The 16,299-nt window shown below is 42.0% G+C and overlaps 1 protein-coding gene across 4 annotated transcripts in view; it reads right to left on the reverse strand.

The window, feature by feature from the left end:
- The window catches only part of LOC122557439 (phospholipid-transporting ATPase IG-like), a 164,945-nt gene that overhangs the window by 34,235 nt on the left and 114,411 nt on the right, over positions 1 to 16,299 (reverse strand). For all 4 annotated transcript variants that reach the window (XM_043705187.2, XM_043705184.2, XM_043705191.2 and 1 more), the window contains exons 20-21: positions 9,596 to 9,770; positions 2,704 to 2,806 (exon numbers count right to left, since the gene is read on the reverse strand). In XM_043705187.2, coding sequence (XP_043561122.2) covers positions 2,704 to 2,806; positions 9,596 to 9,770 — 278 coding nt within the window. The remainder of the gene's footprint in view (positions 1 to 2,703; positions 2,807 to 9,595; positions 9,771 to 16,299) is intronic.

Raw genomic sequence — 16,299 nt, forward strand, 5'->3', positions numbered from 1 at the left:
TACCCTATATTTACCCCTGACTAATGCACCTACTATGGGCAATTTAGCATGACCAATTCACCTGGCCTGCACATCTTTGGATCGTGGAAGGAAACCAGAGCACCTGGAGAAAACCCACGCAGACACGGGGAGAATGTACAAACTGTTGTGGTTCTGTTCGCCGAGCTGGAAGGTTTTGTTGCAAACGTTTCGTCCCCTGGCTAGGCGACATCATCAGTGCTTGGGAGCCTCCTGCGAAGCGCTTCTTTGATGTTTCCTCCGGTGTTTATAGTGGTCTGTCCCTGCCGCTTCTGGTTGTCAGTTTCAGCTGTCCGCTGTAGTGGTTGGTATATTGGGTCCAGGTCGATGTGTTTGTTGATGGAGTTTGTGGATGAATGCCATGCCTCTAGGAATTCCCTGGCTGTTCTCTGTCTGGCTTGCCCTATGATAGTAGTGTTGTCCCAGTCGAATTCATGTTGCTTGTTGTCTGCGTGTGTGGCTACTAAGGATAGCTGGTCGTGTCGTTTCGTGGCTAGTTGATGTTCATGTATGCGGATTGTTAACAATTAGCCACGAAACGACACGACCAGCTATCCTTAGTAGCCACACACGCAGACAACAAGCAACATGAATTCGACTGGGACAACACTACTATCATAGGGCAAGCCAGACAGAGAACAGCCAGGGAATTCCTAGAGGCATGGCATTCATCCACAAACTCCATCAACAAACACATCGACCTGGACCCAATATACCAACCACTACACCGGACAGCTGAAACTGACAACCAGAAGCGGCAGGGACAGACCACTATAAACACCGGAGGAAACATCAAAGAAGCGCTTCGCAGGAGGCTCCCAAGCACTGATGATGTCGCCTAGCCAGGGGACGAAACGTTTGCAACAAAAACTTCCAGCTCGGCGAACAGAACCACAACAACGAGCACCCGAGCTACAAATCTTCGCACAAACTTTGAATGTACAAACTCCACACACAGTCGCCTGGGGTAGGAATCAAACCCGGGTCCCTGGCGCTGTGAGGCAGCAGTGCTAATCACTCAACCACCGTGCCGCCCCTGTCAACCATTGTTTAGGTATCAAGTATTGAGCAGCCACAGCCTCCTGGATAGATAATTCCAAAGAATCACAACACAGTGAGGAAATGTCTGCATCATTTACTCTGTCAAAGTGTCAAGTTCTCCAAAAAACTTTCTACATTTGAAAGAGAGAACTTGTCATTTTCTAAACTCCATTTGGTCCATCCTACTCACTTACCTAGGGATTCAATTAACCTTTTTTAAAAATTTGTTCACTGAATGTGGATGTCACTGGCTAGGCCTGTATTTAAGAGCCATAATGTTGGAATTTCTACGGCATTTTAAAAAAGCCGTTCATCAAACATCCAACTATTCTCATCCAATTTTCCAGGATTTGACCAGTCGCCTTGTATGCTGTGGTACTTCAAATGATCATTTAAATAGTTCTGAGACGTCGAGTTTTCTTGCCGCTTACCACCCCTTTTCAGGCAGCGAGTTTCAGATACTCACAATGTTCCAGATGAAACTTATTTTCCCTCAAAGTCTCCTATTCCATAATGTAAAACTGTGACCCGGTTACTGATCCCATTAAGGTGAAAGGTTTCTCCCAATACACTCTGTCTATACCCTCAACATTTTGTATACCTGAATCAGACTCCTTTTACTCTACCTTTTACTCTAAGGAAAGCAACCCCGCCTATCCAGTTTCCTTTCATAGCTGAATGGCTCCAACTCAGGCACTATCCTGGTGAATCTCTTCTGCAGCTGAAAATGTGTTGATGGAAAACAGCAGCAGGTCAGGCAGCATCCAAGGAACAGGAGAATCGACGTTTCGGGCATAAGCCCTTCTTCAGCCCATTCCTGAAGAAGGGCTTATGCCCGAAACGTCGATTCTCCTGTTCCTTGGATGCTGCCTGACTTGCTGCGCTTTTCCAGCAACACATTTTCAGCTCTGATCTCCAGCATTTGCAGCCCTCACTTTCTCCTCGAATCTCTTCTGCACTAGAGTAATTACATTCTTCCTATTGAATGATGACCAGAACTGCACACAGTATTCCAGCTGTGGCCTAACTAATATTACATATACAGTTCTATTGTAACCTCCTTACTCTTGTCTTCAATTCCTTGACCAATAATGGCAAATATCCCTTATGACATCTTACTGACCATCCATACTTTCCCAGAGGGCAGTTAAATGATAACCACATTGATAGTGGCCTGAAGTCACCTGTAGACCAGATAAAGATAGATTTCCTTCCCTAAAGGATATTAGTGAACCAGACTGGTTTCAGCAATAATCAATAGCTTCATTAAAATTATTACAAAATTCATATTTAAGCATTTGCAACTGCAGGATTCAATCTCATATCTCAGAGTAATGCCTGGTATTCTGTATTACTAATACATTACCACTACACCCCCATTGTACCCTTTCAAAGAGATAAATACTTCAGATAAAGAGACCAAGCTGTACACAGCGTTCAAGCTATGGGAGTGCAAATGTTCAGAACTCCATACAACAGCATTAGAAATATGGAGTTGGCCTCTTGACCTGCTCTACCCTTCGTGATTATGGCTGAAGTTCATGTTAGTCTTGATAGAAATGCAAAGTGAAATGCAAATTATATATGAATAGGACTACTAACTAATGATGGCACTGCTCCAACTACAAAATAAACATTTCTTACCAATCCCAACATGTGCCTCTAGAACCATGCTGACGTCATTTGCACCATCACCGATTGCCAACGTGATAGGATGCTCCTTTGTGTTCTTCACCATTTTTACAATCTAATGAGGGAAAATAATATAAAGAGCAGATTACATTTCTGGTATCAATTGGTGTCAAATACAAGTTTTGTAGTTGGGAGTTGAAAGATACAGATTTCACATATGTGGAATGGTACAAACTGTGGTGCCAGAAACCATGATGGTTAATAGGTTTGTCAAATTAAAGGAGGAATGTGGTCTTCAGCAGGAACACAAACACAGATGGCAACCAACTGACAGTCCATTTTACACTCTACCTGACTTCCCTTCCTATTAATGGAAATTAAGTAGGATGTGAAACAGCTTGTCCATGTGTTCTCACCCTCTTTGCACCATAACTGAGAAACAATATTATTCCTGTGTTCCATGTGAATGAATGGTGTTTCCTGAAAGAATTCTCAGAATTTAAACTACTTTGCTCAGTTATGGATCATCTCGAGCATAGAAATATATGCAAAATACTTCACAGAGATACAAGTTTTTTGAAAAGTGATGTTGAAACAATGGTTGGCCAAAAAATAGTTGTAAAACCAGAAGGGCTAAGAGGGGGAATTTTAACTCTCGACACAGGTGGCTGAAATCACTGCTGGGGCAAAGGGACAGGACATATGGGGGCTGAAAACAGAGGAGAAGAATGCATGAGACTTTGTAAGGCTGGAAAATGTTAGACAGAAGGTGATCATTAAATACAAGAACTACAATAGTGCAAGAAATAGGAGATATCAGGGAGAACAAAAGATTACGATGGTTAACAAGGTCAAGACTCGCTTATTAGTAAGACTTGTTTTGGTTAGGATAGGAGACAGGCTGAGTTTTGGTGAACTGAAATTACTGTGAATAAGATACTAAAGTTGAGTCTGAGAGGGAAAAAGGCATAACAGGGCTGAACTAGGGGGAGAAATGGATGGTGCTAGAGGTGAAGGCTGGACAAGTAACAGTGCTGATGTTGTGACAGGCCAGTTCAGCCTTTGACAGCGACAAAAATCCAAAATTCATTACCATTCTTTGATTGCATCAAGATGACATGCAAGCTCTGATCCTCACCATCGAATCCACCATAGACCCAATACACATGCAAACTGGGGTCAAGCAGGGTTGCGTTATTACATCAATGCTCTTCGGCATCTTTCTGGCCGCAGAACTCCACCCTGACGTTCCCTGACAGAGTGGAGTTAACCCAGAGGACGAGCAGGAAACTGTTCAACTTCTGAGCCTCCAGGGCAGAATCAAGACCTTCCCAACTTCTACCTTCATATTGGAGTAGGCAGATGACACCTGCATTTGTCCATACTCAGAGATTGAACTACAAACCATCTTTGACATGTTCACAGAGGCTTATGAGGGTTTCAGACTAACATTCGGAAAACAAAGACGATAAAACATAGGAGCAGAAATTTGGCCATTCAGCCCATCGAGTCTGCTCTGCTGTTCATTCATGGCCAATACATTTCTCAACCCCATTTGCCCATTTTCTCCCCATATCCCTTGATCCCTGTCATATTCAAGAACCTACTTATCACAGTCTTAAATATTCTCAATGACCTGGCCTCCACAGCTTTCTGTGGCAATGAATTCCATAGATTCACCACGCTCCGGCTGAAGAAGTTTCTCCTTATCTCTGGTCTTCTCTCTACTTTAAGGCTATGCCCTTGGATCCTAGTCTCTCCTACCAAATGGAAACATGCTCCCAACATTTACACTGTCCAGGCCATTCAGTATTCTAAGTTTTGATTAGATCCACCCTCATCCTTCTAAACTCCATTGAGTATAAACCCAGAGTCCTCAAATGTTCCTTATATGTTAAACTATTCATTCCTGGGACCATTCTCATGAACTTCCATTGAACATGCTTCAAGGCCATTACATCTTTCCTGAGATATGGGGCCCAAAGCTGCACATAATACTCCAAACTTAGTCTGACCAGAGCCTTATTGAGCCTCAAAAGTATATCCCGTGCTTTTATATTCAAGTCCTCTTAAAATTAATGCCATTACTGCATTTGCTTTCCTAACTACTGATTCAACCTGCAAGGGTACTTTGAGAGAATCTTGGACAAGAACACCCAAGTCTCTGCACCTCAGACTTTTGAATTTTCTCCCCATTTAGAAAATAGTCCATGCCTCTATTCTTCCACCAAAGTGCACGATCTCACACTTTCCCACGTTGTACTCCATCTGCCACTTCTTTGCCCACTCTCCTAAACTGTCCAAATCCTCCTACAGCTTCCCCACCTCCTTAATGCTACCTGTCCCTCTACCTATCTTTGTATCGTCTGCAAACTTAAAAGGTTTTATACTTGCTAAATTACACTGACTCTGGCCATCAGTATCTGCAGCGAGCCCCTGGACAATGTGGATCATTTCCCATATAAAACCTTCATCTTGGTGAGCAGAGACTGACACTAATGGCCCAGACCAGCCTTCTGATGCCTGAGGAACAGTGTTCAAAGTAGGAGACCTCAAACCCAGCACAATGCTCATGAAATACAGACTAGCTGTGGTCCCCACCCTCATGTATGGATCAGAAACATGGACTATGTATAAGGAACATCTCAAAACCCTGGGGAGTTATCACTAACACTATCTTACAAAATCCTGCATATCCACTGGAAGCACAGGTTTTTGATGTGAGCATCCTCTTGCAGGCCAAGTTCCCTCCAGTGAAGATACTGGTTACACACAAACAGCTGTGATGGTCGGCCATATAGTCTGAATGTCTGATGTAAGAGTCTCTAAACAAGTGCTCTTCTCTGAGCTCTCCAATGGTAAACGATCACTGGGAGGACTGAGGAAATGCTACAAGGACTCCCTAAAAATCTCGCTAAATACTACAACATTCCTGCATTGACATGGCGACTTGCTTGCCCTAGAATGCACAAACTGGAGGGGAAGCAAAGTTACCAATCACTTTCAGTCTCACTCAGTGGAGCAAGTGAAGGCCAACCACGTGCAGCAGAAACAGCTTGCAGAATCCAGAGGGTCCCATCCAGGTCCCACCCACCCGCTTCATCAAACATCAAACATCATCTATCACAGTGTCTGCAGTTCCAGGATTGGACAGTTTGGCCACTGCAGTGGGGCCAAATCTTCCTTGCCCCCGAAGGACTGAAGCAGAAGAATAATAATTGTTCCAGCTAAAGGGTTTAACAGACAATCATAAACATGGTGGTTGTCAATAGTTAGACATCCAGTGTCGTAGAAAAGAAAATATACTGGAGTTAAAACAGGGTACTAAGGACGGATCCTTAGGGAACTCTGGCTATCACTGTTTAAGTATTGGAGGTGTTGCAAAAGTTATGAATGAATGAAAGAGCAAGCACTCCAAACATGCTGCAACCAACAGGGGTGACATCCTACAGACAGAACCTATTTTTAAAGTTTAGGTTAGGGTGTGGTGAGAAAAGGCCAACCATGGAGTTGCTCAGGCTGAGGAAGTATGAGAGAGAGAGACGTTCACTCTGTGATCATAATTTGCAATGGACAGTGCTTTTTATTTCCAGCAGGGCAATTATGGCAGTTTTGAAAGCAAGGTAGATAGGAAGTACTGAGATGAAATAATTTATATTCTTATGTAGCAAGGAAAGTAACAAAGGAAAGAGAATTTTGCCTGTGTTACTGTTGGAACAACAGGGAAACCAGAAGTGGTGTCATAAGCAAGATGAGCTCAGAGAATGAAATAAGCGAGCAGAGCGATTCGGAGGTTCAGGGTTGATTGGGTTAATGATCTGCAGAGAAGATTTGGTTAGCAATGTGAAAACAAAAAACAGCATCCACAACAGAACAGATGGTCTCTATCGTGTTGGCAGAATCCTTTTAGCAGAAATTTAATATTGTCCGTATGGTAGTTAAGTGATAAGTTGCTAAATATGGAAATTATTCAATCAGTAGTCAACAGCAAATTTGCAGTAAAACTTACAATAATGATATTAAAGCTCTTCACTGAGCACCATTTAATACCCTATTTAGTGTAAAAAATTAAGAATGCAAAACAATGATCTTTCCTTACAATTATCGATAACAAAAAGCAGAGAGCAATCAATGGCCAAGTAGACTTGCACGCAATTATTATTTTGATTTAACTGACTTCTTTTAATACATACATTGGCTCAGTGTATCCCTCCTATTTTTTGTTGGGGGGCAGGTGTGTGTGTCAATGGCTGGGCCAGCATTTATTGCAGATTATCAGGAACAGGAGGAGGCTATTCAGCCCCTTGAGCCTAATCCAATATTCAGAGATCATGACTGATCTGTGATCTAACTCTATATACCTGCTTTGACCCATATCCCTTAATACCTTTACTTCACAAAAATGTATCTACCTCATTTAAAATTAACTAATTCTGCATCCACTGCCATTTGTCTACCATCTTTTGTGTATAGAAGTGCTTTCTAACACCTCTTTTGAACCGTCTGATCCTAACTCTCAGACTGTGCCAACTGTTTCTGGAATATCCATCCCATGGCCTCTGTAGAAATGCTAGCGTCCATGAATGGATCAAAAAGAAAAGAACTTGGTTTCTTAAAGGCATTATTAAACCACTTTTGAAAATGCTGCATGCACAATATTAAAGTTTTTTTAAGGGTGGGGTGCATCCATTAACTACTAATCTATTTGAAAATGAATCATTCATCCAAAAAACTGAAATACTGATTAACATTATGTGTCTAACCCTGCGCCAACAGGTAGAGTTGCTCACAACAGGTCCACTAATGAGCAATGCCTTACTCTGTGGCTTGGATTCAGAAGTGCTTAAACTGTTTTTATCCTTGAAGCCTAAGTGTTGAAATTTTGGACATCTTAAGGTGAATCAGAGGTTTAGAACACAAAACAGGACAGCGCAGCTCAGGCCCTTCAGCACTCAATATCTTACAGAGCTTTTACCCTACTCTAAGATCAAACTAACCTACATACCCTTCATTTTATTATCATCCATGTGCCTATCAAAAGTCAGTTATATGTCCCTAATGTATCTGATGCTACTACCACTGCCAGCAGTACATTCCACACACCTACCATTCCGTGTGTAAGGATATACCTCTGGCATCTCCCCAAAACCTTCCTCCAATCACCTTAAGTTATGACCCATTGTGATGGACAGACATGTTCGTCCTGGGGAAAAAGTCTCTGGCTACCGACTCTATCTATGCCTATCATCATCTTGTACACCTCCATCAAGTCACCTCTCATTCTTCTTTGCTCCATTGAGAAAAGCCCTAGCTCCCTCAACCTTTCGTCATAAGACATGCCCTCCAGTCCAGGCAGCATCCCGGTAAATCTCCTCCGCACCCTCTCTAAAGCTTCCACATCCTTCCTATAATAAGGAAACCAGACTGAACACAATATTCCAAGTGTGCTCTAACTAGCACTCTATAGAGCTGCAGCATAATCTTGCAGTTCTTAAACTCAATACCCCTGCCAATGAAAGCCAACATGCCAGATGCCTTCTTAATAATCCTATCAACCCAGACAGCAACTTTGCGGGATCAATGAATGTGAACCCCAGGATCCCTCTGCTCCTCCGCACTGCCAAGAATCCTGCCTTTAACCCTGTAATCTGCATTCAAATTCGACACTCCAAAATTAATCACTTCATATTTTTCTAGGTTGAACTTCATCTGCCACTTCTCAACCCAGCTCTGCATCTTGTCAATGTCTCCCATTGCAACCTAAAACAGCCCTCCACACTATCCACCACTCCACCAACCTTCATGTCACCAGCAAACTTACCAAGCCACCCTTCCACTTCCTCATCCATATTTGTCATTGATAAAAATCACAAAGAGCAGAGGTCTCAAAACAGATCCCTGCAGAACACCACTGGTCACTGAGCTCCGGGCTGAATACTTTCCATCAACTACCACCCTCTGTCCTCTATGAGCCAGCCAAATGGTCCAACCAATTCTGTATCCAGACAGCCAGATTTCCCTGTATCCCATGTCGCCTTACTTTCTGAATGAGCCGACCATGGGAAACCTTATCAAACACCTTGCTAAAATCCATATACACCATATCTACTGTGGTGGATTCAATAAGGCTTGTGAGGCATGACCTGTCACTCTCAAAGCAATGCTGACTGTCTTGAATCAGACTGCTTTTCCAAGTATCATAAATCCTGTTTCTCAGAATCCTCTACTAATTTGACCACCAACAATGTAAGACTGACTGGTCTGTAATTCCCAGGGTTATCCTATTCCCTTTCTTGAGCAAGAAAATAACATTTGCCACCCTTCAATCATCTGGTACTACTCCAGTGGACAGTTAGGACACATATCATCAAAGGCGCAGCAATCTCTTCCCTCGCATGAAGGAGCCATGGTGGGTAGGATTAAAGAAAACCTCAAGGCAATCTACTCTTATGTAAGGAACAAGAGGATGGCCAGAGGGTAGAACCTATTAGGAATAGTTGTGTCAAGAATCGGAGGAGGTATTTAAATATTAAGAGAAGCCTGTGAGGGAGACTAGCAATCACTTACAGAATTGTTCTAGACTACAGTATACTGACAAGCGAAGTGCAAGCCTGCCTGTCTCTAAGGCTGTTGCTTAAAGCACCACTCTGCAGCACATACTTGAGTACATTCCAAAGTCAATTTTGAATTGCTGCTTCATAACAGAGCTTCTTGTGTGTATACAAGTTACAGATTTCAAAACAAATCCTTGCTATGCTTTCAAGCAAAAACATTTGAGAGAAACTGACATACTTGAATATATGGGATAGATACAGAAAGATGAATGTATATAGATAAAGCCTGATGGATCGATTCAACATGAACAGACAGACATTTAATATTTGTAAAAAGGTAGTGAGTATACCTGTGCTTTTTGTAACGGTGCCATTCGGCAACATAAAATTGCAGTACATCTCTGACATATTTGCAACAGCAGGTCTTTGTAGTTGCCTGTGCTCCCATCTTGGGTTGGTTTCATTATTAGTGACAGAGCAGCACCATCAATGATCAAACCAAATTCCTGCGTAGTAGACCAACTTCTGCAAAAGAAACAGATGTAGATGTTTTTTAAAAAGTCATGTAATCTACCACAATTTTAATAGGATCATTTACACCAGGTTGGTGTAATCTTTGATGCAGTACAGATGCTCTGTCACTAGATGCCAGTGTGCTTTAAGAACCAAAGGCACAAAGCAATTACTATCAGCATTCTATTTGGAATAACCATTGCAAATATTGATATTCGATAGCTCAAATATGGATTTCTCTACGTTTAAATACACGATTTTTTTTTTTAGGAAACAGCTACTTGCATTTATATTACATTCTAACATCCTTCATAAATACATCAGACAAACCACAACATAAAAAATGAGATGCGGCTGATTGTTATAGAAGATTAGATCAGTGCCAATTTTCAGGAGTTTCATGGAAGGTTTCTCTCAGTGAGTTTCATGCAGTTCTCTGCTGCTCTCACTCCATTGTACTGCTCTCACACTAGCTAGTGCTCAGCAGCAGCAAAATGCTCACCAGTTCCCGGACCTTCCATCACGTGTGCTATATTTAAACACCAGCTGTGTTCTATGTCAAACTGATCTGAAATAATCACCCAGGTCAGTGCGATGTTTCAGGTCAGGAGGAATGTGCAACAATACCACATAATTAATGACCAAATCCCTGACTGATCATAGCTCCCCTTGCACAATGCTATACAATGCTGTCAAGCATGACAGGAGGACAAGGCTAAAAGACAAGGCAAGGCAGAGATGTAATGGGTATCCAAATGGGTGCAAAGGCAGTGAGCACTACAAAAGTTTAAAAACCTCAAGATACACCATGTTGCGATGCACAAGGTGAGTGACTGCTCATGCAAGCAAAGTGACCTAGCTGCAGCATTGCAATGTAAACTATTAGCAAGCTCCAAAGTGCAGTATTGAAATCCTGAACTGTTTTAGAATCGAGCCCCAAATTTTCCCTGAAACTGTGGTGAGGCTGTTGATTTGAGTCAAAAAGCGCGGTGCTGGAAAAGCACAGTTGGTCAGGCAGCATCCGAGAAGCAGGACAATCGACGTTTTGGGCATCAGCTCTTTTCATGATGTACAGCTTTTGCTCGAAATGTTGACTCTCCTGCTCCTCAGATGCTGCGTGACCAACTGTGCTTTTCCAGGACCACATTTTGTGACTCTAATCGCCAAATCTACAGTACTCACTTTCTCCTCCTGACGCTGGTGATTTGCCAATGCTGCTAATGCCAACCTCTGTGATGGAGAATATAGGCAGTCACTGCCCACGGAGAGTCCCTTAAGTGTTAGGGAATGCTGGCAAAATGGACATCTGGAACCAGCTAGTTGCAAACACCAGGTACTTGCTCAGACTTTCAGATTGGGAACTTTTGCCATCTACATTCTTCCCACTGCCTGAAATAGTAGCAAACTGCATATAAATGAGTTGAGATTTGGTAATAATTAGATGTTAATACATGAGAGACATCTTGCCAAAGGCAAGATTTTCATCTTGCTGTTAGAACCTTGAGTGGCAAATTGGATTTCTCTTCCACAACATCAAGAATCAGATTCTCTGTTCTCGCCATATTTTACCCAGCTGACTCATCGCTGCCTACATCTTTGGGGCAGGGAAGATGACCAAACGTTTGGTCAAAGATATATAGATTTTAAGGAGTGGGTTAAAATAAGAGAGGGGTAACAAGAAATAAAAGAGGGAATTCCAGAGTTTAGGGCCCAAGCGGCTAAAGACATGCCCCCAATGGGAGGTCAAGGCAGCTTGTTACGCACTTATTATGTACCAGCCACTAACACTTATCTAATTGATCATTTGATCAAATGCAGTGAAAACAGAAAGAACAACAGTTAAGGTTCAAATAAAGGGACAAGATTGAGACTGACAACAGCAAACTGATCAGCATCATTCTTTGGTAACACAGGATTTAGTGAGAGGGACAAACTGTAGGAAATCAGTGTTAATAAGCAAATGGTGTTGGGGAAATCAATGGGATCAAAGATTGATAAATCCCCAGGTCTGAATCTACATCCTAGAGTGCTTAAGGAAATGGTCTTAAAAATAATGGATACATTGATGGTCACCTTCCAAGATATCACAGACTCTGGAACAGTTCCTACAGATTGGAGAGTAGCTAACATAAACCCTTTATTTAATGAAGAAGGTGAAGAGAAAAACCATGAATTATAAACCAGTCAACCTAATGGCAGTAGAAGGGCAAATCCTAGAGTCTATTATCAACGATTTATAGCAGAGCACTTGGTAAACAGTGGCAGGATTGGACAGAGTCAGCAGGAATTTATGAAAGGGAAATCTTGCCTGACAAATCTACTGGAATTCTTCATGCATTTAACAAGTAATGCTGATTTGGGGAGTGAATGGGTATAGTCTATTTGGATTTTCAGAAGGCTTTTGACAGAAGTTCAACATAAGAGATTAACGTGTAAAATTAAAGCATGTTGGATAGGGATAGTGCATTGAGATAGGTTTGACAGAGCAAATAAAAATGGTAGGAATAATCAGGAATTTTTCCTAAAGGCAGATAGTGACTCGTGGGATACCGCAGGGAGAAGGGCTTGGACCCCTCGCAACATATGTTAATGACTGAATGAGGGAACTGAATGAATGTATGTCGCCAGATTTTCAGATGGTGACAATGCTGGGTGGGCGAGTGAGCTGTGAGGAGGAGGCAGAGATTCTTCAATATAATTTGGACAGGCTGAGCGAGTGGGCAAATGATTGAAGATGCAGTATAATGTGGATAAATGCGAGGACAACCACTTTGGTACTTCAGTTTCAACTGAATGAAGAGAAGACAGTCAGCAAGAGGATATATTGAGGCCCCAGGGGAGGGATAACTTCACAGCTGTAGGTTCAAGTGTCTGCTGTTTTGGCCGAGGTGGAGGTATGGGAATAGGAAGGAAAACGTTAAACAGGCACATCAAAGGAAAGTGGTGGGTTGATTGATCTGTGATTTAAAAAAAAAGTGTTTTTTCGGGAAGAAGGGGTTAACTGAAAAACAACAGAAATAACTGAAAGTCAATGCAAATACAATAAAGTAACACAGTAAGCAAAGTTAACATAAGGGAAGTTCATTGTATTCTTATACAAATATTTTTTTAAAAGCAAGTCACTAAAGGGCTTAAGGGAAACCATGGCATCAGAGCTCACAACTGTGGTATGTTCTGTCTGTGCGATATGGCCAATTTTGGAAGCTTCACCTGGCCCTCATGACCACGTATACAGGAAGTGAGTCAACATGATCATAGATTTCTAGGACACTACCCTCAAACACAATCCCAATGGGGGATCTGGGGCAGGCGAGCTGCACATGAACCGGAATGGGGCCGGCATCCTCACAGCGAGGTTTGTTGGTGCTGGTGGACAGGGTTTAAACTTATTTGACAGGAATGTGGGATCCAGACAGAATGTTCAGTAGGGGCAAGATGAATGGCCATGTTTGAAAATGCCAGCAAGTGAGTCAAGAGGGCATACTAATTAAAGGCCATTTCAGGCACAAGGGAGTTTGGCAAGGTTGGATGGTACCTGTATTTATATTACTGCAAAGAGTTAACAAACAAGGCAGGTGACTGAGGGCACACATTCAAACATGGCAGTGTGATATCGTTGCTGTGATTGAGGTATGGTTGAGAGGGCGACAGGATTGGCAGCTCAATATTCTAGGATACAATGTCTTCAGGCAAGACAGGGAGGAGGTAAAAGAGATGGGGTGATTGAATATTGATAAAGGAATCTATTACAGCAGTGAGCAAAGATGACATCTGAGAAGGCTCTTCAAATTAAGGCACATGGGTAGAACCTCATAGCCAAACAGGAGCAATCCCATTGCTGGCACGTACTGCATGCCTCGTAACAGTCTTGACAGAAATAGAAGGAAAAGAACAGGTGGAGGCTGTGGCCTGGTGACATTATCTCTATACCATTAATCCAAAGATCCTGGTAACATTCTGGGGACCTGGGTTTGAATCCTGCCATGGCAGATGGCGGAATTTGAATTCAATAAACATCTGGAATTACAAGTCTAATTAGCATCATGAAACCATTGTTGATTCTCAAAAAAAAACTAATTGTTGGCTCACTAATGTCCTTTAGGAAAGGACACTGCTGTCCTTGCCTGGCCTGGCCTACATGTGACTTCAGACCCATAGCAACGTGACTGATACTTAACTATCCTTTGGGCAATTAGGGATGGATACCAAATGCTGGCCTGGCCAGTGACACCCATATTCTGTAAATGAATAAATAAAGACACACAGCAGTGCGATTCGCCCTTTACTGCCATCTGGACAATTAGGAATGGACAATAAATGCCGGACTAGCCAGCAATGCCCACATCCTGTGAACAAATAAAACAAATTACAAGAGCATATACCTAGGCAATTTCAGAAATGTCAAAAGTAATAATGTTGTGATAATGGGGGATTTCTACTTCTGCTCATTAACTGGGATAGCCAAAGTGTGAAAGGTTCAGGAGAGCTAAATTCTTAGAATTTTTTTTAGGCCAACACACAGAATTTTAGGTAAGGAAGTCAGGCAAGTAGTTAAAGTATCAATGGGGGAGCATTTTGCAGACAGTAATCGTAACTACACCAGATTCAAGATTGTTATGGACAAGGACAAAGATGGGCTGGAAATCAATGTCCTAAGCTTGGGGTGGGTGAGGGGGACCAATTTTAATGTAATCAGTTATAATTTGGCCAAAGTGGATCGGGAATAGATACTTTTACATAAATCTGTGCCAGAGCAGCAGGATCCGTTCAAGGAGGAAATTAGGGAGAGCTCAACAAAGACAAAGGGCAGGGCCAACAAATCCAGTAACCCTAGATATCAAGGGGTACACCAGATTGGATAAAGAGAAAAAGGGTGGTTTTTAAAAAGTAACTAAAATATCTTCAGCTGTTGAGTGAAACAAGGGCAGAAATAGCAAGGGCTTTGGTGACAATTTTCAATTTCTGTCTGGCCATAATTTGGAGATGTCAGTGTTGGACTGGGGTGTACAAAGTTAAAAATCACACAACACCAGGTTATAGTCCAACAGGTTTAATTGGAAGCTAGTGTGCTTCCAATTAAACCTGTTGGACTATAACCTGGCGTTGTGTGATTTTTAACTTTGTCTGGCCATAGAAGAGGTGCTAGAGGACTGAAGGACAGCCAATATGGTACTGCTATTCAAGAAGGGAACAAGGGAGAAAGCAGGAATCATAGGCCAGTCAGTCTAATCTCAGTGGTGGAGAAACAATTGCATGCAATTCTGAGAGAGAGAATTAATCTGCACTTGGAGAGGCAGGATTTAATAAAGAGCAGTCAGCATGACTTTGCTAAGGGGAGATAGTGCCTGAAGAGAAATTGAGGTCTGCAGATGCTGGAGATCAGAGCTGAAAGTGTGTTGCTGGAAAAGCGCAGCAGGTCAGGCAGCATCCAGGGAACAGGAGAATCGACGTTTCGGGCATAAGCCCTTCTTCAGGAATCTCCCGAGATAGTGCCTGACCAACTTTGAGCGAAGGTTTGCCAGGCTGATTCCTGGGAAAGTGGGTCTGCCACATGAGGAGATGTTGAATTGATTAGGAGTATATTGTCTGGAGTTCAGATAAATGAGGGGAAATCTAATAGAACCTATAAAATTCTAATAGGACTAGACTGGATAGGAAAAAGAAAGATTCCTGATGGTGGTGAGTCCAGAACCAGTGATCACAGTCGAGGGACATGAGGTAAATCAGTTAGAACTGAGACGAGAAGAAATTTCTTGACCCAGAGTGGTGAGCCTGTGGAACGTGTTCAAAGGGCCAAATGGCCTACACTTGCTCTGTTTCTCTATGTAAAACTGCACATGCAACCATAAGGATAAAGTGTTATGGTTGTCAAAAAGAAGATACAGTTTACAAAACACAGAGGGCCAAAGAGGTGTGTCACAAAAGCAAAGGACAACAAAATGATCGACTGGATTGCAAAGTAAAACTTGGAATCGGTATCAAAACTCTCAAGACGGTATTACAGCTGAGATGAACAACCAGATAAGGGTAACACTGATCCTTTAAAAAACCGATAAAGGAAGTACTATAAATTAAAATCAAATAGTGGCAGACTTGTTTCATAATAATTTTGTTCACCTTCATAGTACAGAACAATATATTTGATATTCTAGAGAAACTATTATTGAATAAAGACCTAAAACAAAACAAAATTAGTATGAAAAAACATTATAAAACAAAGTACACTCAGACAATCAATCTGGATTTTTAAGCTCCAGTCTCGGGAGTGGGACCTGGTCCCACAATCTTCTAGTTTAGAAGCAAGGGTTGCCAACTGAGCCACACTTACTCAGAACAGTCGATGTAGGTTATGCAGAAGACTTTTTTTTTTAGAGCTAACGCAATAGGCAGGAGAATATTTATTGATAGAGTTTATTTGGATTTCAAGGTGACATTAAGATTCTAATTAAGGCATTGCAATACTAGCTCAAATTAAAGGAATTGAAGGTCAATTCTTTACCTTGTTAGGTAGAAGACAACATGGAAATGGAGTAATGTGCAT

The sequence above is a fragment of the Chiloscyllium plagiosum genome, unplaced genomic scaffold (genome assembly GCF_037043375.1).
Source record: "Chiloscyllium plagiosum isolate Xiang-an unplaced genomic scaffold, Cpla_swu_hap1 HiC_scaffold_11, whole genome shotgun sequence".
Taxonomy (NCBI): Eukaryota; Metazoa; Chordata; class Chondrichthyes; order Orectolobiformes; family Hemiscylliidae; genus Chiloscyllium; species Chiloscyllium plagiosum.